At 35.2% G+C, this 27,317-nt stretch overlaps 1 protein-coding gene across 18 annotated transcripts in view; it reads right to left on the bottom strand.

Annotated features, from left to right (window-relative positions):
* The window catches only part of LCOR (ligand dependent nuclear receptor corepressor), a 133,599-nt gene that overhangs the window by 27,057 nt on the left and 79,225 nt on the right, over window positions 1-27,317 (bottom strand). For 10 of the 18 annotated variants that reach the window (XM_070781259.1, XM_070781264.1, XM_070781260.1 and 7 more), the window contains 3 exons: window positions 20,539-20,671; window positions 15,862-16,149; window positions 12,993-13,086 (listed from right to left, as the gene is read on the bottom strand). The exons of 1 other annotated variant lie outside the window; for it this stretch is intronic. In XM_070781259.1, coding sequence (XP_070637360.1) covers window positions 12,993-13,086; window positions 15,862-16,149; window positions 20,539-20,671 — 515 coding nt within the window. Of the gene's footprint in view, window positions 1-904; window positions 10,396-12,992; window positions 13,087-15,861; window positions 16,150-20,538; window positions 20,672-27,317 lie in introns of those variants that run through there. 7 more of the 18 variants (XM_070781267.1, XM_070781265.1, XM_070781268.1 and 4 more) reach the window with 2 other exon arrangements.

Here is a 27,317-nt window from a genome sequence, read left to right as displayed (position 1 = left end):
TCAGAAAACCATTCTACAGACACATGACATAACTGAGTAAGGGGGCCACGTGAAGCCAACGAACAAGCCTGTAGTGCCAGCAAAGTTTCCAGTTTTATAAACATCAAGCCAGAAGGCAGAAAAGTGCTAGCGAGGCAGCCAAAGAAATGAGACAAATCTTAACTAAAAGATAACCTAGACCAACAGTAACATTAAAAAATATAAAATGCCATTAGAAGTGACTGAAAATCACTTCAACCAGCTTATACTACATGAGTATCACAAGCTTGAAAAAGCAGCTTTCTAAAACACTTGGTGTATCATTTCTATCTTTATCACTATAATTCAGCTGTTCTTTAACCATCTGACAATGGAAATCATTCTGTAATAAAAAACTTTTTTATATCCCTAGTTTCTAAAACCACAAAGTTAATGCTGAACAACATACATGCTGATAAAAGGAAATACCAGCATTCTCCCAAGAATCAGAACTGCTAAAATAACCTTAATTGACTGACAGTGCTTTCAGAGCAAACAAAAATGCGTCAATCATTATTCTTGGCAAGTAATCCCAGATTAGAGTTTTACTATAATAAAATTATGAAAAATTAAGTTCAGCAAGCAGGTATTATGAAAATTATCAATATACTTTGTTGAGCTGAAAACAGTGAATAATCCAATTCAGAGAACTGAGGTAGGGGAGTATCAAATCAGTAAAGACAGTTCCAAGGCAGTACCAAATCCAAATACTGAAGCAGCAATTTCTGGTTATCTAAGAGATTTCATGGAAATAAATTATCACCAAGAAAAAAAAAAAATACAAACTTTGATTACCACGTGCATTTATAGTGCACCTCGAAATCTTACCCCCTTTGTGGATTTAAGAGCATTATACCCTTAAGAAGTAGAAACCAAGCTTTTAAAACAGTTTTCACAACAAAATTTATTAGAAGAATAGTGGTTTTGAAAAGTCTAGCATCCAGTGAGAACTACCATACACAACATTACAGCTGGGAATGTTTCTCCAAAATGTCATGGTCAAATAATACAATGGAACCATTAATTCTTACACATGCACGGAAGAACTAGCGCGTCTGACATACAATGCAAAAAAAAAGGGGGGGACCACATGGATTAAAATTTTAAGTACTCATCACATACATTAAGACACAGCTTATTTTAGTCCAGTCAAAAATCAGAACTGCATTAAAAAATTTTAATGTAGTGCAATCAAACCAAAGAACTTAATTTGTGATCGTAAGTGCTCTACTACATAAACATTGATCATAGCAAGGAACAAAAAGTTCAAATCACACCGTACAAAAAAATCTGTAAATAAATATAAACTACAGTACAAGAGAAATATTAAATTATACAATTCCGTCAAACTGTAAACAGTATATTGAAATGAGGTCCATAAGAGTAAAGGGGGTTCCTGTTTTGTTGCATGACACTCAAACTTCTAGAAATCTGAAAGATGCCGTTTTCTGTATCTTCAAAGGTTTTAGGTTTTATATATGGAGAATGCCTTTTAGATGTAAGATATCAAATATTAAAGCAGAGGAATAATCTGTTTTGTTAACCACAGATAGTACTGCAGAAAACAAAAGTAGTTTTAAAGAATAAAGATCTCTAGCAGACAAGTCTTAACATTAAAAGATGCAAAGGCTAAAGCTGAAATTAGAACTTCACATCAGAAACTTGTCATTGAGGGCTTCTAGGCTACAAAATATACTGACAAAATTGTCTGCTGATATATAGGCCTAGACCTCTGCTAATTTTTTGACATTTACATACTCATGTTACAACACCAACTTTGGCAGAATCACTACTAATAAACTCAGAGCACTCCTGGCCCAATGGTTCCATCACAGTGGCCAGTGCACAGAATTCTCTAAAGACATTGCATAAACTAGAATGTAGAGGTCAGACACCCAAGGACCAGTGCTTGAATTTAGTAGTAGTATGGTGAAGAAGCAGGAGCCACATTGAGGAAGAACTGCATCTGTCGTATTTTACAGAGGCAGCAAGGAATGTCCTTTAATTGTGCTGGCTATTAGTGGCATTTAAAAATATATAGTTGAACTGTGTATATGTGTGTTGCATGTGCTGGCTATACATTTATGCACGTTTTGTTTTTTTAAATACACTGTTAACAGGAACCCCCATATTATCTGCTCAGTAGTAATAACTGAATATATAGAATGCCACTATAAGAGTGTGAGGCACCGTGTGCTGGAGAGTTATATGCAGCTTTAAAATCTGTTTGGCTGAGTTATACCTGGATACCTGAACTGAGTTTTTTAAGTTGACATTCATCAAGGATGTGCTACCAGCACGTCAAAATAAAAGCAAAACAGAAAAATACAAGTCACTGTTAGGTTTAAGAATAGCATCAAAGTACCTGAATTGAGTGAGAATAGTGTGTAAACTGTCCCTGAGGGTTTTTAAACAGTGTGTACAAGTTGGATTCCTAAGAACATTAGCTTTATTTAACAGTGTGGACTGATAAAATACCAATGTCTGACAGTTTAAAGTGGAGGTTATAAAGAATTATATGCAAACACTCCAAATGTATAGTTTATACATTTCTTCTCAAAGCAGCAATAAGCTGCTGTAAAGTATACATCCCATCAGAACAAGCAACATGTGGGAGTCAGATAAAGGTTTCTATCTTAGTCTGGTTTTCTGACAGCACAGCATATCAATATCCAATGACTATATCTTTCCTAGATCAGAATGTAACTAATTTCGACTAGCAATATAGGATTAGACTTTTAATCAAACACTTTGCTATTACATACTAAAATTCCTTAAACTTACTAATGCTGGTATACTAACCTAGTTAATTATCCCCCCCTCATTTTAGAAATATACCCTTCCACAACTTAAAAACATTAAGATCCATTTTCAGTCCTCTGATGTAAAAAGCATGTCAGTGAATTAATATTAAAAATTTACACAGTAAAAAGGCTTGAATTTCAGCCAAAGATTCTAAATACTGCTCATTCCCTGAAGACTTAAAGGGAGAGAGAATCCCTACCCATTTTCCTAGTGATTTATTTTTCTAAAACTGTCTGACACAATTTTTCATTTTGGGGAATTTCCCCCTCACCTCCTCTCAAATTCCAAATTCTCAGCCTGAAATGCTTAATGAAATGGGGAAAATGAGGCAGTCACTTGGAATTGCTTGAAAGGTACAAAATGTTATTGTCTTTTTAAAAATTAAGACAAGAATTATTTGTGTAAATGTGATCTGATCCCATAGTATGTAATATGCTTTATATTTTTAAATAATCACCCTAAAACTTACAGTACCTAAGACTCTGAAGATAAATTAAGACTTTAGTGTTGTAACAGAAAAAGTGCTGAATTATCCCTTTTCTAGTACTTTAAACATTTCAGACAAGTGCTTTCCTAAGTGACAGTAAAGTTAACTATATACCCTTCCACCAAGCAGGGAAAAGTTACCTGGATTGAAAGAAAAGACTTTTAGGAGTGTAGCACCGAGTAGTCACCAAATAACAGATGTTATTCAACTCCTTCTGAGGGGGTAAAATATTCCGGATTGAAATTCTATTTGGCGATTGTATGTTAAAAATCCCTGCTCTACTGTGTCAGTGTCCTGTGTCCAACCCTCCCGCCGCCCCCCCACCCCAGTCCCCTTACACACTATCCACTGAGAATCTAATCTCTAAAGAGATTATTTTAAAATTTATGTTTTCAGGACATACCTGAGAAAGGGTGCAATTATGCAGAACAAGGAACCCAAGACTGCACTAATACTGGTTACAGGTTCATAAATTCTTTCCCAAGACAAATCTAAAAAGTCTAAGAGGTATGGATCTTAAAATATGTCTTAACTGCTTTAGATTTTTTTGGTATGTGTGTAGGGTCATTTCCAGTGTTGAAAACACCATCTTGAACCTGCTCAGTGACAGTTCAAGATGGGGTAAAGAGTTTATTTTCATATTCAAACAGTAAAGATTAAATATTATGATTATAATATTTGCTACATCCGATAAATCTACGATTAACTAAAAGTGCTTGCTTTTCGGCTTTTGATATAGCTCTACGTGAACTGGAAACCTTAAAATTACCCCCCCAATAGTTGCAGAATTAACTCAAATTTTGTTATCTGTCAAGCCAACATTTATTTGTCTTGATTCTCACTTTTCAAATAATCTAGAAGATTTTTCTGACTATCAAATGAAGGCGGCCCAACTGTCCCATGTGCCCTATCCTGCGACTCAGTTTTAGTTAGTTATTTAGTTATAGGGCGGAATCCTTCCTTCAGCTTTACTTACTTCCCCCCACCCTACTTCCCAACTCCCTCTTCCAATCTCCTTCATAACACTTAGGGCACACAGCTACAGGGCCAATGTCTGCTTCTTTAAAAAGCAACTGCGAGTTTATTTGGGAATGAGAGACAGAGAATATGAAAAGAATTTCCTCTATTTTCCCTTCAGTCACCATGTTCACAAATCCTACTCAAGTCTCAAGGACAGAATGTATCCAGAAAAAAACTAAGACGACTTTGGAGGTCTGCATTCCTTGTACCACGATTATACTTTTTTCCTTTTCAGTAGTGCTTGAAAGCAATTAGATTAAAAAAAATCCTTATATAGCTTAATCAAGTTTCCAAATGGGCTGTTTGGTTAAAGCCATTAAGTTTGATAACACTGGCCTGACCATAGTATTAATGAAGACCTAATTATAATGGAAAGTAACAAGGAAAACAATCTTTGCTATCTTCATGAAGGTCAAAATTTAACCTATAACTTTTAATGTCTCCTATAAAAGACTAAGTAGAGCAATTCAGTCTATTGCCATATTCCATCACCAACGACAGCAACCTGAATACATAGAAAAGGGTGGGTCACATAAAAACAAACTCTGGCATTTAAACAAAGAATAATTACAAAAGAAAGATGTGTCGTTTCAAAACTAAACCTACAGAGATAACAGCTCTTAGAAAATGACACTGAGCTGTCATATCAGCTGTAACTACTCAAAATAATTTCAGGTTCTGACACTGGGCTGACTCAATAATTTGTTTTATAAAAATAACTGACTGAATCCAAGCGTCACTATTATGGGTCAATGAAATAATAAAGAGTCACAAAGGCTTAGCCAAGCCTCGCACCATGTGCTTACTTGGGGCAGGGGGAGAACACGCAGCTCACTAGCAGCTCCAAGGCTGCTACGTACTGCCTACTGATAAAAGGTAGTTACGGTATGAGCCTTTGCAGGTAGTCATTTTTAGTCTAATTTAGAGTTCTCTCCAGAAAATTCGGAACTAAACTTCTCATTGTGCCTTACTATTTTACTATCTGATCCCATATAGCTCATCTTATAAATAGCTCAGGTAAAATGCTGGGGAATGGAAATGCCAATTGATTGAGGTAATGGTTTATATAAGATAACCAGAGTTCTAAAAGCACTTCAATATTGTAAAGTAAAAGTGTACCAAATAAAGCTAATATACACTTTACACTTGTTGAGCTTGCTCACCAGAACTGAACAGTAATTAACTTCACATAAGGACCCCTATTATCACACAAAGCCTTACTCATATCCATGATCTGCTGCAGCAAAGGTTTGTCAAGCAACATCTAAACTTCAGAATAACAACAAACTTAACATTAAAAAGTATTATACACAAATATAAATTATTTTTCCTGAAAGAGAGACCTTGTCCTTCATGGTATTTGGGGAACAGAAAAAAAGTGTATAGCTCATCACAAACATAGTTCAGTCACTTGTAAGCCTTCTGAACAAGTGATAAACACATTACTGTCAAGCTTGATGACTCTGTTTCAGAAGTGAGAATGCTAATGATAAAAATACCACCTAGAAATCCTTCCACAGAATTAGTGTTTTTTGACTTTATAGTGCCATAGCTTATCTACTCTATATCTATGTTTTCTCATAAAAAATGTAGGAATTGATTTTAAATACACTCTCTCTTTCTAACATTAGTCTGAATAATATACAGTTGAAGTAATGCCATCATCTGCCTACTGGAAAATGAAAGGAGAAAAGGCTTTTGTGACAAAGATAGTTGTGAACTATACCTTCCCATACCATAAAAATGGTCAACTGTTGTTTGGGCCATGCAAAACTCTGATTAGCAGAAATTAAGCATGCGAATGGACCAATCGCTATTACACATTTATGAGGATGTCCCCAAACTAGAATATCTACACTGAAAGTGCCAATACAGAATAGTGGCAAATCAAGAGGGAAATCAAATATTACGGGATCACTGCGGCACCAAGACTGAGAGCCAGCCATGTGACGAGCCACATCCAAGGAACACGTGGTATAATGGAACTCTGAACACAAAATTTAACATTAAAAGTGCACCTGAATATTACAAACTAACTTTACAAAACCTACAATAAGGTAAAATATATATCTTTTGAAATATTCAGCAGCTTTCTGTATTTTTTTTAAAGTTTTTTTTTTTGAGAGGCTCATGAAATTTAAAAGGGACCACTATCTAATTTCAACCATGCTTCACAAAACAATAATGGCTATTTTATATTGCAGTTACCAATGTAATGCAATTAGTGCTTTAAAATAATCTACACTCAAAAGGAAAAAGAGAGAGAGACCAACCAACCTTTGGAGGAAATATGCTTATTCAAAAGCTTCTTGGAAAAGAAAATTTACCTGAATATCAAGTCATGACTGATCTCAAGTGTAATGTTTAAAAGCTTCACAGACATGAATATTACAATCTTCAGGTCTCAGGACTTTTAATCTGAGAAAGTTTAGAGTTTGGTTTGTTTTTTAAATTCACTTTCTAACCAAAACAAATAATAGAAGTACTCAAATTTTCACTATTTACAACTCTCAGCCTACAATCTGAAATGACACAATACAAGTTCTCTTATTTAAACTGCAGCATTAAAGGGTAGGCACACCATTCTTCTGCTGCTCGATTGTCATCCACTGAAACACACATAGAAAATATTTATGTTAGTAAAATGATCACTCCATTACACTACAATGACAAAATTTACATAACTCAACTCATACGTCACTTTAGAGACTACCACATGGGATTAAAACCTCTCTGAACAGTAAAACTCTACAAAAGTTGAACTTTTAGGGCCAGATTTTTTAATGGGCCTTATTGATGCCTTTCTGAGGGGATTAAAAAGAAGCACAAATTAATTGCTCAAAGGACCTTTCTGCAGCAATGCTGGGCTATAGAATGCCCCTAAACATCATGCAAAAAGGCACCATGGTTACAATTAATTGTGTGTGACAAATCGAGTGTGGAACAAAGGAGGCGTTCCTTCATAAGCTTAGTCCTTTGCTTTTAGCAAAACTTCTACTACTTCCTTCAACTGCAGATGAAAACCATATATTTCATTAAGTATTTTTATTGCAACTTCCAGCTAGGCTAGAAAATACTGCAGAGTCATACACTGCTCTGAACCCAAACTGCTTTTTCTGCTGAGAAGACTAGCAAACTAAGAGGAAACAGGCTCAGTCATCCACCGATCAAACTGCTACACATAATAACCAAACCAAAAGAGGAACCCAAGCCCAGGCTATGCCAAGAATGTGTGTATTTTAGTAACAGCAATGGTGTGCCTAACCTTTGAACACAAAGGGTGCCAAGGAAAAACTATCGTTAACCTAATTAACTGCTCCAAAGTTTCCAGGCAAGAATTTACGCCTTGGGAATGTCTGGACCTACTCCTCAAACTGTTAGTATCCATCAGAAATCATTAACCTCAACTTAACGCTCCCAGTTTGATTTTATTTCACCAAAAAAAATCCAATGACTTTTTGGGGTTTGTTTTTGGTTAAGCATTTAGAAGGGCCTGATCACCTTTTTCAGTAGGTAAGAATATAGGGTCATGTATGGTAGATTTTGTTTTGAAGAAAGAGTAATTTCAATTTGGTCATGATGCAAAATTAAATTTCATGGGCTTTATTTACCTGTTATTCTTGCAGAAGAAATTGTAGAAAATAAATGTCACAAGCCTTATCAGTGTGACTTTAAAAGCCCATCTCAAAAAAAAAAGCTTAGATGTTCTTTAAGGAGTGCTTATACAGAACATAATCTGAAAGGTCCTGTGCTAACGGTGTGCTAAACAACCATAAAAATTGGCTAAATAGCAGAAAAGTTGAGAAAGGGATAGTATGTAGGATGCCAAAAAAAGTTCAAAACAACAAATTAAATTAAAAACTAAAAATCCCTGCCCACCTTGTACTAGTATTTGAATTAGTTAAAAAAGAATTGCTAAGGAGCTTGATTTCTGATTGAATTATTGTTAGAAGTGAAAGCAACCTAGATCACATTAGGTTACCTTGGGTTTGTGTTTTTTTTCTCTCACCACAAGCACAGATTCTTCACTTGTGTGGATATTTGAGCAGATTACTGAGGCTGTAAAATCTAGATACCACTTTTGCATTATTATAATTACTCACACACGTTTCCCCCCTATTTCTCCCATCCCCCCAACAAACAGATCTTAAAAATTTTAAAATAGTTGCTGCAACTGACATTCAGTCGTTAGTTAGCACATGATCAAATCTGTAAAAAGATTTAAGAATACAAAGAAACTTAGTTTGCTAAAATGAGGCATCCTCTATTGTTTTATGTACTGTACCCTGACTGCTCCTGAGTAAGAAGGGAGCTCGTCCTCCATGAGATAAGGCTATATCCTCACTTGCTGGGTGAGACCAAATTCTACCCTTAGAAAATCCCAAATGAAACTACAGCAAAGGTAGTGTTACACCGTAATTAACCGAAGCGTTTCTGAAGGTAGTGTGTGCACACTTTCCACCTCCTTCCCCTCTGGGTGAGCACTAAACAGATTGCTAATTTGTTAAGTAAACTTAACAGTGAGAAGGGAAACCATAAAAATGTTAATTGATCCAAAGAATTGTCATTGAACAGTCAAATTTCTTAAATTCAAAGGTTCATTGTCCTTAGTTTCTTTAGTTTAACCCTTACATTAGTTGAATCTCTGAAGAAAAAAATGTGAATAATTTTATAAGATGGCTTTCCAATTTGCAGTGATAAAGCTCCCAAAACGACAGGTGGTTTCTAAAAGGGGGCTTTTTTCTTTTCTTTTTAAATAAAGGCAAATATAACTTAAGGAAAAAAAAGAAAGAAAAGCATGCAGGCTCTACAGGCAAGGAGTCCACTTCCATGTATCTGTTCTCTGTGAGGTAACTCAATTCTCTTTTGTAGAGAAACATGCAAAAAGGCCAAACAATATCTCGAGCCATACTGCACATGAAAAATTTAAAATATGCAACATTCAGAATGCACCCTTCATCTCTGTACACACAGGTCAATGCAAAGTCTGCAAAGAAACGAGTGTCACAGAAATGAAGTTAGGCGCAGCCATGACAGCTGAACCACGCAGCAGTGCTCACCCAGTGTGTACAGTAATTGGCACTCTACAGTATTCCTACTCATTTTTTGATTCATTTGCACTTTGTGCTGCCTCTCCCTGGGGATCTAATTCAATCTTTACAGAAACATCTGGCCCCTCCGACCTCATTAACTTCATCTTTTTCTTTGGAGGGTTTTTCAAAGTGCCCAGCCTCTCCTTTACTTTGTACTCCAGTGTACTGTGGGGAATCCCATAAATACTCTGAGCTTTGGAAACACTCATTTTTCCACTCATAACCACTGAGATCGCTTCCTCCAGTATCTCACTGTTGTACTGTCTGTAACGCCCTCTTTTCTTCCGAGGCTGCTTGGAGCCAGGATCTCCTTCTTGATCCGATGTGGGATATGGCTGTCCAGAGGTAGACTGCTCAGCATCTGAGCCCCAAGAATCGGGTCCAGCATCTAACATGCTTTTTCTATTTTGTTTTGGAAGAATAGCCCTTAATTTTTTACTAAGCGCGCTCTCCGTTTGTGAACCCATTACCAAAGAGCTATAGCTGTACTGATCACCAGTGCGAGATTCCCAAGAAAGATCCATTCCTCGAACTTGTGGTATCTTTAAATCTACAGGAGATGAATGGCTCACATCCTTTTTCCCATCTTGTTTTGCTTGAAGTGCCATTTTTGGAAAGGCAGAGTTTTCTGCAAGAAAAGGAAGGTCACTGATGTTGTTGAGTGCACCATTTCCCCTGAACTTCATACGGCTGAGGTTGAACTCATAATGTGGTTTTGCCCAAGAGGCTTCCCTGGATAATATTAAGTGCTGTCCATGATTCTGTAATCCAGACGGCCCAAGGCTGGCAGCTGTGGACAATTGGTTTCTGCTCAGTAGTTCTTCACTAATCTGCAGGGATCGAGCCAGTGGAACTTTGAGTGATGTGGAGTGTCCAAAACCTTCCCTGGTTCCATCCTGTAAGCTTCTTGGAGGTACCCCATCACCACTCCGAAGTCCGTCTGGGCGGTACTGGCTGGGTCTCCCAGGTCGCCTAATTGGATGGAAGGAAACTGATGTGAGCAGGACTTGCACAGGTAGGGAGGGATGGGTGAGGGGACCACTCCTTTATTAGAACGCCTTGCTTGGGTAACATCACTTTGTGTTATTTATTTATTTTCTCTAAAATTAAAAAAAAAATGGTCTCAGCAGTTAGTTTTAAACTTGTTCACAAAAAACAAAAACAAAAGCAAAAAACAAAAAAAGAAAAAGAAAAAAAACCAGGAGCTTTTGGGCAAAGAAAAATTAAACCTGTCAGCTAGTCTCTGGTTGGGTTCACAAATATTCGGAGAAAAAGTTTCGCGCAACTGTCTGAAAATAGCACCTTAATTACTAATTACAAAGTAATCATCAAGTCTCCATACTACAAAGAATTGTGTTACCAACGTGACGTTACCACTAAACAAGTACAGTAATAAAAGAGTAAGCCATATTATTTATTTTAATGCAACATATTCAACATTCATGACAATCAGCTATAAAACGAACAATTTACATTGGTGGAACCCACAGATAACTGCTCATTTATTCCCACAAACAAGTTGATGTTCTTATCAAAAATCAGGCAACTCCAAATGACATTTCTTATTTTGCTTGGGAAAAAAAAATGGCTACCAGCCCCACGGTAGGGGGGGAACCCCAAACCAAGGCAATGAAATTTTTACCCATCAAATTATAACTTACCACATTTCTTCATTTAAAACACTATTTGTTGCAGATACACAAATACCACTCAGTTTTCCATTTGAAATAATCCAAGCTTTAAAGAAATTGCCCTTTATTTTCCCAAAAACTTTGTTCCTTAAGTTCTATTCAAAGTAATTATTGTCAGAGTTATAGAAACAATTTTTTAGCATTTTCTTTAGTTGAAGGAAACCTTCTTCTTAAAATACCAAGCATTGATCTTGAAATTTTAAGTGGGATACTTTCAAATAATGCTTTAAAAAAATCAACAACTGACATAAAGTTAATTCATAAGGTTTTCATTTTTACAGTAGAGAAGGATTTATCAGTGATAAAACTGGTAACTGCTAAAGCATGCCCAAGGGGAATAATTACATTAACTAGGCACAAAAGCAGAACTTTGCAGAAATAATGGTAAATCAGCTATGTTTTCCGAAAGTCTACAGGGACTCTGCTGTCACCAGTAAATAATATAATATGGATGACAATTCAACTAAAAGGTGGGTAGTACTGTTTGGTGCTTTCGTCTTCCAGAAAACTCTACCACAATGAGTGCATTTGCTTTCCATTCAGAGGGACAAACACAGCAATTTCAACCATACAGTACACAGATCTGGTGGCCAAGTTTAAAGAAAATCTTATACAAGGGATGTATTTATGCAAACAGCACTTAGGCTTCTACACGTGTCCTTGTTTACACAACTCAAGCTTTTTGATACATAAATGGAACCAAATGATTTGGGACCATGATGACTTATATATATAGTATGAACTATAGTGAAAAAAGGGCTTAAGAAAAAAAATGATTAGTAAACTATGCAAAATGAATTAAATTACTGTTACTTTTAGACTGAATAAAGGAGGAGAGAAAAAGGAAGATGATGGAATTTTAGAGAAAATAAAGGGAGCATTTTAGAAGTCAGTAAAGGAATCCTTCGATTTGAAGGTAATTAAGAGTAAGCTGGAGAAGGTTAGTCCATTTAGTGCCTACTTACTCCTTTGATATCTAAGTATCTTCCCCATGTTGACATTCTAAGAGTTAAATAAACCTAAATAATTAACTATGTTTCATATCTAGATGAAGCTCATTTTTGGTCACAACACAGTTTTATGAAATGCCGTCCCAATATGGCATCTAAGCATCTTAATATATGACACTTAAAAATGGCTACTATGTACACATACAGAGAGAATTAGATAATTCTTACACTATAAAATTGGGTGGTTAGAAAATCCTCTTTAGTCTGGTAATAGTTCTCAAAACTGATCATGTAATAATGTCTTGGAAGCTTAAGATGGTTATCTATCAACACCGACAACCAGTCTTATCTAATCAAAAACAAAAAATACACACAATTATTTTCTGAACTGCCACACAAGAGTTAAAATTGCAGTTCAAATCAATAAACCAAACCAAACCAAACCAAGCAAGGAAAAAACGAATAGCCCCTATACTCCGTTAGCAACACCAAGTTAAAGACTGGAACCCAACTTTCATTCAACAACTTCAGCATACAAAACACTGCCTTTACATGTGAACTCTGGAATTATTTAGGTTGGGTTCATATTCCTCAACACTCAACAACAAAAAACCCAAAGACATTCTTGCCATATTCCTAATTATTTATTATTTGTACTAAACGGGCAAAATTGACTATACTTGCCAATTCTAGATTTCATAGATTGTGCCTTTACTTGATTGACAGACTAAAAGTAATTTTACTAACGGTCCACCTATAAGTGTTAGTTGCTTAGTTGTGTCCGACTCTTTGTGACCCCATGGACTGTAACCCACCATAGGAGTGTTACTCTAATGGACTGTTTTAAAACATACAAGGGAGACTGGCATCAATCTTTGATAAACTGTCCCCTGTAAAACTGTGGAAGGCCACAAATATTTTCCCTTACCCGTTCCCTTGAGTACTGGAGCAGCCTGGAGAATGGCTCAGGGAAGTGCTGCCAGCACACGGACTTTTCTTAGTGGACAGATCAAGTACACCGTCTGCAGAGACACAAAGAAACACCTGAGAATATTAAAAACTGGGAGCAAGGTGAACTGAATAGGCTAAAAGTGTCAAAGCAGTAGGCTTACTCAACTAAACAGATAAAACTAGCCGTACGTTTTCAGTTACAAAACCAATTCATTAATAGAATCAGGATATTTTTTCTTCCAAAGAGACATAAGTTTATCAAAGTCTGTTGTGTCTACCATCTCCAAGAGTTAAACATTTTATTAATAGGACAAAAGAAAAGTTAAAGCATAACACTAAAGATGTTAAGATACAGTGAGATATTAGAAACAGCAGTTTACATCATATGAGGCTCTGTGATGGAACTATGAGATGTCATTTTTTTTAATTACCTTGATCTAAGTATATAAGATTAATGAGATAATGTCATACAAATTATAAAACCAAATTTCTCAAGAGCTAAGGCTACCTGAAGTATCAGGGGTACATAAAAGTTAGATTTAGAAAAAATTTAAATGCAAAACTCATTTTAAAAACAAATTTATATGGTTATAGTAAACATATATACTGTATAAGATAATATGCAAGATGAATCAGTTGTTAACTGTTTATAATTTGCATATATCCAAATTACTATTTGGACATATCTGCAAAAGTCTGTATATTTGGATTCAAACTTTCAGGGAAAATCAGCAGAGATTCAAAATTTACTTGCTCATATTTACAAAGGCAAGGTTTTTCAATTAATAAGCTACTATAAATTGATGGCAAAGTTTAAGGAAAGAAAGAAGAATGACACGGCCTTGATACTGATGGGAGCCTTGGGGGAATAATCATTTCTTTCTTTTACTATAAAAATCACAAATTCATGTTATTAGAACATAAAATAGAAGACTTTAACTCTATCCAAAAGCCATTTTTCCCCCTGTAGACATGTCTAGAAAAGAAAACTCATAGTCTGAATAACTTTTAAAGCTGCTGTTCTGTTCGAAATTGGAACACTCAATGCCTCTGATTTTCAGTTGGTAGGCAGAGAGGCCTGCTATCTGGTTATATTAAAGACCACGCCAATACAGAACCCTCTTGGGACTTCTGTCCGAGGACGCTGTAACTCCCTATTTCAGGTAGTTAGAAATAAATATGCAACTCAGTTTATAAACTAAAAAAGCCCTCAACTCATACAAAGTAAGGACACTGTGTTGTCTCTTAGAGCCACTAATATTTCTAAAAACATAATTGAAATCTTGTAGAACCAAGTATTCCATTAGAGATCTAATCCAATTAGATTCCTAACAAGAAAATGCACTGCTTCAAAGACAGTACTATTTTCACAGTCTAATCATATTATAGGTAACATACTTCAAATCTATCACTGAAAAATTGTGATTTAAGTTGAAAATACATTAAAATTTGTTAGGAAAAATAATTTTAGAAATGTTTCATTTGAAGTTGATATACTATAATCCTATCATCTAGCTCGAATTTCTCTTGCTGTCAACACAACATACCTTTCAAGTATAACACTTGCCATAAGAAGTTAAATTAGATTAATGTGTATCTTTGCATGTTAATCTCCATTATTAATATTTTAGACACAACCTCTATGCCATCATTCTCCTATTATAAACCCGAAGTTTGAAATGCAACCTTTAGAGCAAATAGACTGTTAATGAAAAGTACCAATCTGTGGTAAAGAAAACAATTCTCTATAAAACGGAAAAGAATAACTTTATAAACAACATGGTAACCAAAGGAGGTCTAGAAGGTCTCCTGCTGGGAAATCTTAAGAGATTTTGACTGCTGTTCACTCACAGAAAGAGAAAGAAGGCAAAGGAAAGCTATTCAAAAAAATATTCTTTAAGAAGCAACTAAAGCCAGCCCATTAAATGTCATTACTTCATAAATTACTTAAAATGAGCAAAATAAAGTTCTTTCAAAGAGATTCCTACATGAATTAAACTTACTTTTCAAAATAAATCTATTTCTCACCAATAAATTCACACTTTTATGAGACTTCTATGGCAATAAAATCTCAGTAATACAGATATCACTAATCTATAACTTGTAGCGGTTCAAATAGTGGCCAAATTGAAATGATTACTTCATCTTTGTGAAATTAAAGGTAAAATGAGATCACAAAGCAACAAAGATATAATATACTTAAGAGAGTACCTTTTCAAAGACTCAAGAAATAGCTGCTCTGCAAAACTGATACCCTCTCAATCTCTTAACTTAATTAGCACCCTCAACAATAGACACCTTTTGAAAATATTCTAACTAGTTCATAATACAGTGTATGTATGTGTATTTATAAAATGCTGAATATATTTTAACAACCCAAGTGTTTCCACTATCTTCTCAATATTTCTAATCCCCTGAGTTTTTTAAAAATGCAAGTAATATATATTTTTGCCTCATGATCTCACATGCAGAATGTAACTCCTACCTAACAAGATGTATTTATTTCTCAGGTAGGTGCTAATCCTAAACATTGATGGGAAGGGGGGGGAAGTTAATTTTTCAAAAGGATTTTAAAAACAATGGATATGACAATGCTTTGGAAAGTATGCAATACTCATATAAATATCAAGTAACAATATAAGCACTTAACTTTCCCAGGTGGTACATCAATCATGACTATGAACTACTGATGGGTAAGGTAGCCAATTTATACTTCTTCTCTATCACTGCAGAGTCCAGAATAATTTAAAAATCACATTAGTGATGCCCTACATGCCAATACCATTTTTTCTCCCCAAACTAAAAGTATTCTATTGGACAGAGGAGATCTTGACATCAAACCATACCTTGTTCGCTAGGTTCTGACTGAGACTTTCTGACAGTAAGGTCCAGAGGTGAGTCTTGGTCAGCCATGAGAAGTTTGCTGAGCACAGGGTTCTGAGCAGTTGCAGCCGTGGGAGAGGTGGTGACTGGAGATGCTTTCGGCAGGCTTTGGTTCTTTGTGCTATTGGGCTGGCTGGGGTCCTGAGTAGAGCTATTTTTTGAGGTATATTCAGCAGCAAATTGTTGGATCATTCGCTGCATGATCTCACGGGCCACTAGGGGAATATTGGGGTCGGAGACCCAGGGACTGTCTGTAAACAAAGATTTATTTACTTTTAAAGTGGGACAATGTACTAAAAAGAGACAGCTTTCAAGCAAACAAAATTTCATTTTATTTTTCTTTCTTAAAATGCAATATCCTAAAAATAGTATTCCCTCTTAGAGCTATATTTTTAATCTGCAGGCTTATAAAAGTTGATTTTTAAAAATAAAATTTTAATAAAATTATTTCTACATACCACCCCCACCCCCGAATATGAAGTCAAATAAAGGGATAACAAATAGTATATCATATGGGTAAGAATCACTTACCTGATACAGAAATCCCCAAACCCCTTTTCAATGAAATTACTCCCTTCTTTACCACCTATGGATCACATCTGGTTTCCCCTAGATCCTTCAACCATTATCTTCCTATATTACTGAAGAATGAACACTTTCTGCTTAAAGACTGCAGGCATATCAACATTATAAAAGGAGGTACTTAAGATTCATGATAGGCCAGGGCAACAGATGTCACATTTTAATACTCATCACAACCACTTTGAGGGTTTGTAAAAAGAGATTGCTGGGTCATTTCTCCAGAGTTACTGATTTAGCAGTTCTAGAGTAAGCTCAGGAATTGGTGTTTCTAACAAGTTTCTAGATGCTGCTGGCCTGGGGACTACACTTCTAGAATCTCTAGGCTAGGAGTTTAAATGCCAAACCTCAAAACTTTAAGACCAACTTACTTTCGATAAGTTCTTTATGCTCTACCAACCACTGAACACAGTAGAAGAGGAAGTAATAAACATCTAAGTTATCAATTTCTAATCAATGTTAATTTTAAAATAAAGACCATATGAATTCACCAACTTATAAAACCCTCAGGACTGGAAGGGACCCTGAAAGTAAAATAAAAGGGAAAACATTTTGCATAAATATATTATCATCACGTCTCTGTCATTAACACACTATCAGGGAGATTAAACGTTGTTTGAGAAAAGCAGAGATAATGTTTGTTTACTCCTGTACTCTCAGCACCTGATCTTGGTATAAAGTATGCATTTGTATTTAGTTGACTAATAAATGGATCACTATCAAATCAGTCAACAAACAGTTCTTAAAAAAAAAAGCAACAAATGAGATAAATGTGATCTAAAGAGTAAATGGCATGTTCAATTTTGTACAGATGGCTACTGATAGACCCTTGATTAAAACATTCCACCCATATTTTATACTTCCTTCCTACACTTCCTAGGCTTTAGAAGATGGGTCTCAGAAAACCTGAGTTTCCTTACTCTTTTAAAGATTAACCACAGAAGGTCAGTTACTTTACCCATAGTATTTTGGAGCTATAAGAAACCTTGATTAGTCAGAAAAACTGACTAATTGCTATTAATTTATCACTAAAATCTAAAAACCAAACACATCATTCAAATCAAACAGGACTCCCAAGAACAAATTTTTTTCCTGAAGGAGGACAATATTCAATATCAGAAGATAGTCATATCCTAAAGTCAGAATATTTAATTCTCTGGAGTTTAATAAGGTTTGTTCTATCAATAATAACATTTCTGTTCTACTATAAAGTATTTTCAATCTTAAGTTTCCTCTCTATAAAAGAGACTATGGGTATGCTAGATGGTTAAAGAATAAACCTATTCAACTAGGTAATTAAGTTCAGAAGTTATTACAATCACTGACAGGGGTTCCTTAAATGGTTTAATGACATTTTAGCCATGTATTGCTTTGTTCAACCTCTCTTCTCTGGGTTTTCTTATTAGGATTTCTTATTAAGTAGAGAGTCATTTAACTTTTTTTCTTTCCATATCATAAAATCCTCTGAATGTATATAATTTTAAGTTTTAAGATGTTACTGTATCTTTTTATCATCTGAAAAGCTGGAAAATAAAAGAAAGCTTCCAAACAGGAAGCAAAATGAATTTATGAGATATTTCTGTGTTTAACTAGATTAATAAATATTAAAGAGACTTGCAAAGAGTCAAAGATTTTAGGATAAAAACCATAAATAGCTACTTTTGATCTTTAAATGTCTGCAGCATATTTTGCCCCTCTGTTGAAGAACTACTATATTCATGAAACAGTTCGTGTTTATGATCAAAGATCATTTCCTGCTATGTCTCTTGAAAATTTCTTGAAGCATTTCATTCTTTAATTTACTTAAAACACAACATCTATAAACCTAGCCATCCTCGGGGAAACATGCACAACTGAGTCAAATAAAAACAACGTATCAGGTCAAAGTTAAAACTACAGAAAACACTGAATGCTACATCATAGCCACCTGTTATGTTTTTAAAATGCAAATCTAACTTTTAGGAAAGTGTCAAATTTTGAGAGACAAGTGACAAAGCCAGATGAAAAGAAATGATTATGACAGCTGTACCGTCCTTAAATTGGAATTTATTACATAGAGTCCATACCACAAAAACCTACTTTTATTTGCAACTAATGTTCCTACCTAGCTACAGATAACCTGTTCATACTCAAGTATTCAAACAATATGTAATACTCTGCAAACAAATGACTAAATCCAAATATCTTATTTATTAAAAACAAAATATTCTCAGATTAAATTGCCTGTTACATCTCTGGAACATTTTTTGATATCAATTTGAAGCCTACTAATGCCCATCTTTAGCCACACCCAAGAGGATTAATAAAAAATCTAAAAGTAACAATATTAGCACATAAAGGGGAAACTTCCAACTGCAAAGCAGTATTTCTTTTTCTAAGCATCATATGCCAGTATACAGACAAATATACAAACAATTCTACAATTTCAGAGGATTCTCATCTCTTAAGACCTATTCCAAGGTAACAATTTCTCCTCTAAAGGGTATGTACCCCTAAATTTAATTTTTGGATAAAAACACTTACAAGAACTTTAACCTACATTATTCCTATACAACAAAGAGATGGGACTAGTAGAGAAGCAGGCTAGAAATCTCTTCAAGAATCTGCTTGTGATTAACCTCACTAACTCCCCCTAAGCAGAGTGGATTAAAAGTGGTTGGTTCCTCCATGTAAATTAGGAAGAGGAGTTCCTCTTTTCAGTTAATGACATTTCCTACAAGCATTAGACCCATGACCCAGTGCACTTCCTAAAGGAGAGGAACAGCAGAGAAGCTGGAAAGATATTTTATTTAGTTAAATAAACTCACAACTGATCTATCAGTCATTTATACTTTAAATGTGAGTTACTTTAATAAAACACTCAAATGTTCATAAAACTAACGTTTTGAACACAACTTTGGAATCAGGGTATTTTATGGAAATGAAATGGTGAGCACGGAGGCCTTTGGTTGGGAGCTTGAGGTCAGAGGGTACTAGAGGATATTAAAGGAAGTGAGGATGTAGTAAAAGATTTAATTTTATCTGGAGATCTGATGGAAAAAGAAGGGAAAAAAGTGCCTCTGAAAAACAAAACCCTTCTGTACTCCTTAATTTCGTATGTTGCTTTACTTCATACTCCCTTTTGAAAATATCAATCACATTAAACAGAAGCTCAGCTAGTCTCCAAGTGTATGTAACCAACCCGTTGGAATCTGCACTTATCAGACTTATAACCAGTGTATAGACAAACATTACTCCTCAAATTCTGGAAGAGAGAAGGCCACTTTTAAAGGAATGAGAGGTGTAAACCAGAGCACATGGAGAAATATTAAAGAAAATGGAATAATTGAGTCTGCTGAAGATTAAATAAAAAAAACTTTCTAGCCTATCATAGTAATCACCATTGTGGAACTACAGAGATGGCATAAATAAGGAAAACAAATTCATCTAGAAAGAATTTCTTTCTTTAATTTTAGTACTTAAAATTTTTAGTAAAACAAGGCTGTATCAAGGAGAAAAAAAAGTTTGCAGATCTAATTTTAAGATAAAACTTTTTCCTCCAAATGAAATTTCAATGAGGAATTATTAAAATTCTATACAGTTTTATGGTTATCAGTGACTAAAATAGTGACTTCATTTTTTTTTTTTTGGCCATATTGTGAGCTTGTGGGATTCTTAGTTCTCTGACTAGGGAATGAACCTGGGCCATGGCAATGGAAGCCTGGAATCCTAACCACTAGACTATCAAGGAACTCCCAACAGTGACTGCTTAGGTAAGAAAATTTGTCTAACAAAATACAGAACTACTAAGACCTTACAATTTTCACACATTCATAATAATTTTAAGAATTATTTAACTACTAAATCTTACACGGTACCATCACTGCATAGCAAAAAGGAGGGAGAGGGCTGCATCACCCATTCCAATTTACCCTTGACCAAAGGAATATAGAAAATTATAAAGTATACTATCAATAAAGAAAAATGTGTTTAAATTAAACTCTTTTAAAAACTGACATTGAAATTAAGGAGATTAAAATAAGACAAGCAGATACTAAATGTCATTCTTCACTGGAACCAACCTTTTCTACAAAAGACTGCATTGAGGAACTCTTCTGCTTGTCTCTCGAATCGAATGATTTTTGCTTGCTCTTGTTTAAGCAGAGCTTCTTGCCCAGCTCCCGAAGCTGGCTCATCCAGACCGACTAAGTGTCCCTGCAAAAATATTTGATGAAATGTTTGCACAAAAATCCTTCCCCATTCAATATCAAAAGCAGAGATCCAAAATCAAACACAAATGTTAATAACAGATAAATCAGTTTAATACAATTAAAATATTTTAGAACTTCAAGTCAGGATAGTATTTATCGCCACAAAAGTATAAAAGCAAAATGAATATAAAAGATTATTTGGGGTGTTTTTTGAGTATGAATTTTGCTTAAATTTATAGGTTAACTCCAATTAAACTATAATTAAAAACGGGAAAATTTCTTTGAGCATTCACATACATCGGTTCTTGTTATATTTTAGCAACAGTTTACAGACAACCCAACTCACATGAAAAGGTATCTTAAACACAAAATCTCATTTGAGAATCATGTTCGCCCTACCAGCATAACGTGTTTTCTCCAGACACAAAACATTTTTTTAAGGGCCATTAGGACAGAAACTCAAAAATAAAGTACTTGACTTAATAATTCTGTCCCTAGAGTACGATTTTACAAATGGTAGCTTTCAAATCGTTAGTGGGTCAAAACTAGCACTAGGAAAAAAAATTGAATGCATTGTATTATAAGAGTTAAATACTTCGCTATCTTAAGGGTAAACATGTCAACATTATATATATGTATATATATGCTTGAATATGTTTGTAATATAAACATGTGGGTCCTGATCAAAGTTTCAAAATGCCATTCTAGATGACTCTCAGAATATGCTCTCAGATGGCAGAACTGGTCTAGGCTGACAGTGCTTTGCACTTACTTCCACCTTTGCAGTTAATAAATAAATAGTAAATTATGATGACAGAAAACAGTATAAAGAAAAACAAAGTACATATTTTGAGTTCAAGTGCCTATAATTTACTTCACTGCAATGCATCAACACATGCACTTAGTTGTATCATGAAAAACTTTAAAGTGCTCTAAATACTAAAAGAAAATGTGACATACCTTGGCACAATGAAAAGGAAGTAAACGTTCAAGGCACACTATAATTCACAAGTGATTTCCTCAAAAATTTTAAACACACCCAATGATATATGCCATCTACTTTCCATGATTTCCCCATGACTCAACTGTGTCAACAGTCCAATTCAAAATATGTTTTTTGGAAGGACATTATACATCGTAAGCAAATAGTTCACTATGAAGAACTCTCCTGCACACTGAAACTAAAACAATGATTCCTTAACATTTTCCGTAAGACACTGTATGTTTGCCATATTAGTTTAAAATTTCTTAAAATATTTTAAGTGTTACAAATCATTATAAAAACCTTTATTACAGTTCTCTTTGCCAACATTCTCTTCTATGGATGAAGGAAATTATTAAGAAAGTAACTTTTAGAAATGAATCACAATCTAATTTTGATACAAATTTAACATTTAAAATGTATCAAGAACAGGTATTAGAGAGTTTGATAAAATCCTTATTTGCATTATTACACTTCAATGCCATTCACTGTTTATTGATTTTTAAAAATCAGACATTACATGGCGTAACTATTTAAGTGTCCTTAGCCCTATATTTAGTCAGTAAAGTTGACTTTGAACAGAATTATCTACACTTTATGTTTAACGTAGCATTCAGGCTACTTTCTACCTAAATCAACACAGAGCAACTAATCTAGCATTCAGTAAGGCAACAGCTACATGTCCTTTCTTGAATCAAACATTTACAAATTTTATCAATTTGTACTCTGAAATATACTTTTTAGTTGGTTCATAATAATTGCAGTCATGTCTATTCATTTTGTTTTGTAAATAGTTTCATGGTTTGTAATTCACACACCATACAATTCACTCATTTAAAGTAAAATCCAATGTTTTAGTATATCCATAGAAATGCAGAACCATCACCATAATCTAACTTTAGAACATTTTTATACCCCCAAAGGAATCCCTATATCCAGTAAGAGTCACTCCCCATTTTCCCAACCTTAGTCAACCACTATATTATTTTCTATAAGACTTATCTGTTCTGGAAATTTCACACAATTAGACAATATTTGGGTTTTGGTGACTGACTTCTTTTTCCTAGAACAATGTTTTCAAGGTTCATTCAAGTTGTAGCAGGTATCAATATCTACTTCCTTTTACTGCCAAATAACATTCCACTGTAAGGCTAAACATTTTAACCATTCATCAGCTGATGAACTTTTATGTTGTTTCTACTTTTTACCTACTGTGATATGAATAATGCTGCTTTTAATATCTGTGTACAAATTTTGTGTGGATATATATTTTAATTTCTCTTGGTAGGAGTGGAATTTCTGGATCACATGGTAACTATCAGGAAGTGTCAAACCATGTTCTGAAGTTGTGCACCACTTGACATTTCTAACAGTAATGAGGGTTTCCACTCCACATACTCATGGATATTTGTAATTTTTTGATTACACACATCCTAATACATAACAAGTGATATATCATGATTTAGACTTGCATTTATTTTCCTAATGACTATTGGTGTTAAACATATTTTTGTTTGCTTGAATATGAAAGTGATAGTCACTTACTCGTCTCCGACTCTATGTGACTCCCAGAAGCCTCCCACCAGGCTTCAGTCTATGGAATTCTCCAGGCAAGAATACTGGAGTGCATTGCCACACCCTCTCTGAGGGACGTTCCCCATCCGGGGATTGAACCTGGGTCTCCGGCACTGCAGGTGGACTCTTTACTATCTGATGCACCAGGGAAGCCCACTGGCCATTCAAGTATCTCCTTCAGAGAAATATATACTCATACAGTTTGCTTGGTTTTCAATTGGGCTGTTTATCTTTTGGGGTTTCTCTGGTGGCTCAGGGGTAAAGAATCTGCCTGCAATGTAAAAGACACAGGTCTGTGGGTTTGATCCTTGGATCAGGAAGATCCCCTGGAGAAGGAAATGGCAACCCACTCCAGTATTCTTGCCTGGGAAATGCCATGGACAGAGGAGCCTGGAGGGTTACAGTCCACGGGATTGCAAAGAGTTGGACGTGACTTAGCAACTAAACCACCACCACATTTATCTTTTTATTGCTGAGCTGTAAGAATTCTTGATATTCTGGATACAAGTTCATTATCAGATACGTAATTTGCAAATATTTTCTCCCAACCGTGCACTTTCCTGACACTTCACTGATACTATTTTAGCAGTACAAAACTTTTTTAATTTTAATGAATCCCAATTTGTCTTCTTTCTTTTTGGCTATTTGTGCTTTTGCTATTGTATCTAAAAAAAACTAGTGATTAACCCAAGGCTGTGAAGATTTACTCCTATGTTTTCTTCTAAAAGGGCTTCCCTGGTGGCTCAGACAGTAAATAATCTGCCTGCAACGCGGGAGACACGGGTTCATTCCCTGGGTTGGGAAGATCCCTTGGAGAAGGGAATGGCTACCCACTCTAGTACTCTTGCCTGGAGAATTCCGTGGACGTTCTCCATAGAATGGAGGGGCCTGGCGGGCTACTCCATGGGGCCGCTTTACCATTTTAGGACTTACTTTTGGGTCTAAAATCCATTTCGACTAAATTTTTCTGTATGGTGTAAGGAAGGGGTCCAACTTCCTTTGTGAAAAATCACCAGCAATAAAGTTTACTTCTGCATCTCAATTCTGTACCATCAATCTCTATATATCTGTCCTTATGCCAGTACACACTATGTTTATCATTACAGTTTTGTAGTAAGCTTTCAAACTGGGAAGTGCAAGACCTGTCAATTGGTTCTAAGATCGTTTTGGCTATTCAGAGTGCCTTGGATCTTCATATGAATTTATCATTAACTTGGCAATTCCTGCAAAGAAACCAGCTAGGGTCTTGACAGGGAACATGCAGATCATTTGGGGTGAAATGCCATCTTCACAATATTGAGACTTCCTATCCATGAACATCATCTTCTTTAATTTCTTTCAACAATATTTTATCATTTAGAGTGTATGAGTCTTACACTTTTTGTTAAAATTTATTTCTAATATTTTATTTTTAATGCTATTGTAAATGGAATTTTCTTAATTTCATGTTTAGATTGTTCACTGATAATATATAGAAATTCAGCTATTAAAAAAAAAATGCTGTATTCTGCAACTCTGCTGATTCTGATTAAGTCTAATAGTGTTTTATAGATTCCTTAGGATTTTCTACATATAATATCATGTCATTTGCAAACACACTTTTACTTCCTCTTTAATAATCGGGATAATTTTCGTTTCTTTTTATCACTTAACTTCCAAAGCTAGAACCTGTTGTAAAACACCAAACAGAGAAGCGGTTACCTGATTTTAGGGGGAAACTGTTCAGTCTTTTACTATTAGGTATCATGTGAGCTGTGCTTCCCTGGTGGCTCGGTTGTAAAGAATTTGTCTGCCAATGAAAGAGATGTGGGTTCAATCCCTAGATCAGGAAGATCCTCTTGGAAAGGAAATGGCAACAACCCACTCCAGTATTCTTGCCTGGGAAATCATGGATAGAGGAGCCTGGCAGGCTACAGTCCATAGGGTTGCAAAAGCGTCAGATATGACCTAGTGACTAACCAACAACACAGATATATTAGCTGTACATTTCTGTAGGTCAGGCTGATGAAGTGCCCTGCTATTTCAGTTTGCAGGGCATTTTTATGATGAATAGGTATTGGATTTGGGAGGCATCTACTGAGATGACCATGTGATTCCTGTCACTTATTTTATTAACACACTGTATTACAAATTAATTGATTTCGTGGTGTTACACCAACCTTGCATTCCTAAGACAAATCTCACTTAATGGTGGTGTATAACAGTTTTTATACATTGTTAGGTTTGGTTTGCTAATATTTGGTTAAAGATTTTTTGTGATTATACTAGTGTGTAGTTTTACACACTAGTGATACTGGTCTGCAGTTTTCTTTTTGTGTGATGTCTTTGCCTGGTTTTGGTTTTCAAATAATACTGGCCTCACAGAATAAAGAAATGTTCCTTCTTTATATCTTAGACAAGTTTGCAAGAATTGGTATTCTTTAAAAAAACTATCTGGTAGAAATTATCAGTGAACTAACCATATGCTTTTTTTTCCTGAATATTTTAAAATCACTATTTCAATCTCTACTTGTTCTGGGTCATACTAATTTTCTAGGGCTACTATTAATATGGGCTTCCCTGGTAGCTCAGATGGTAAAGAATCTGCCTGCAATGCGGGAATCAATCCTTGGGTTGGGAAGATCCCCTGGAGAAGGGAATGGCAACCCATTCCAGTATTCTTACCTGAAGAATCCCACGGACAAAGGAGCCTAGAGGGCTAGGGGTTGCCAAGATTCAAACACGACCGAGCGACTAACACACATATTATTAATTATACACATTATTAATGTAACTACTATCACAAACTGGGTGGCCTAAAAACAGTAGAAAAGTACTTGTCTCAGAGTTCTGGAGTCTAGAAGTCTAAAATCAAGGTGTCTCCAGGGCCTGCTCCTTCTGAAGGCTCAAGAAGAGAGTCCTTTCTTGCCTCTTTCTAGCTTCTGTTAGTTTCTAGCAATCCTTGGTGTTTCCTGGCTTGTGACAGCATAACTCCAATTTCTTCCTCCATCTTTACATTGCCTTCTTCCCTATGTTATGTGCATCTGTCTTTCCAACTCTCTTTATAAGGATATCAGTCATTGGATTTATGGCCCAACTGAATCCACTAAAACTTCATCTTGACTTCATTACATCTGCAAAGACCTCATTTCCAAATGTCTTAAGGCTTCCCTGGTTGCTCAGATGGTAAAGGATCCACCTGCAATACAGGAAACCCAGGTTCACTCCATGGGTCAGGAAGATGCCTTGGAGAAGGGAATAGCTTCCCACTCCAGTATTTCTGCCTGGAGAATTTCATGGATAGAGGAGCCTGGTGGGCTATATACTCCATGGAGTCACAAAGAGTTGGACACGACTGAGCAACTAACACTCACAGGTACCAGGGATTAGAACTTCAACATTATCTTTTTTGGAGGAAGGCGGACACAATTCAATCTGCAACATATATCTGATCAGATTTTCTATTTCTTCTCGTGCCAGTTTTAGTAGTCTGTGTCTCTGTAAGCATGTACCTATTTTATATAATTATCTAATCTTTTGGCATACATATTATCAATTGTACTCCTCTTATAATCCTTTTTATTGCTCTAAGGTCAGTGGCGATTTCCCCTGTATCACTTGTGATTTAGTAATTTGAATCTTCTTTTTACTCTGATTGGCATTAAATAAGGGTTTTCTCAACTACTGACATTTTCATAGAACCAACTTTTAGTTATGACAATATTCTCTATTTTACTATTTATTTCTGCTCTACTCATGCCCTTATTTCTGCTTACTTACGGTTTAATTTGCTCTTCTTTTTCTAGTCCCAAAGTGGACAGTTAGAATAATGATTTGAAAGCTTTTTCATTTAACGTAGGCATTCATAGCTATAAATTACCTTCTAAGTACTGACAGCTATATCTCATAAGTTTTGGTATGTTTTGGATTTGCTTTTATTTATCTCAAACTATTCTCTACTCCTTTGTGATTTCTTCTGTGATCCACTGGTTACTTAGAAGTGCTTTAATTTCCACAGATTTGTGAATTCCTTACATTACTCTGTAACTGATTTCCAATTTCATTCCACTGTGACTGGAAAACATACTTTGTATAATTGCAATTCTTTAAAAAA

This window comes from Bos indicus, chromosome 26, assembly GCF_029378745.1.
Source record: "Bos indicus isolate NIAB-ARS_2022 breed Sahiwal x Tharparkar chromosome 26, NIAB-ARS_B.indTharparkar_mat_pri_1.0, whole genome shotgun sequence".
Taxonomy (NCBI): Eukaryota; Metazoa; Chordata; class Mammalia; order Artiodactyla; family Bovidae; genus Bos; species Bos indicus.
The sequence above is the reverse complement of the archived record's forward strand: the minus strand, read 5'-3'. Positions and strand labels throughout refer to the sequence as shown.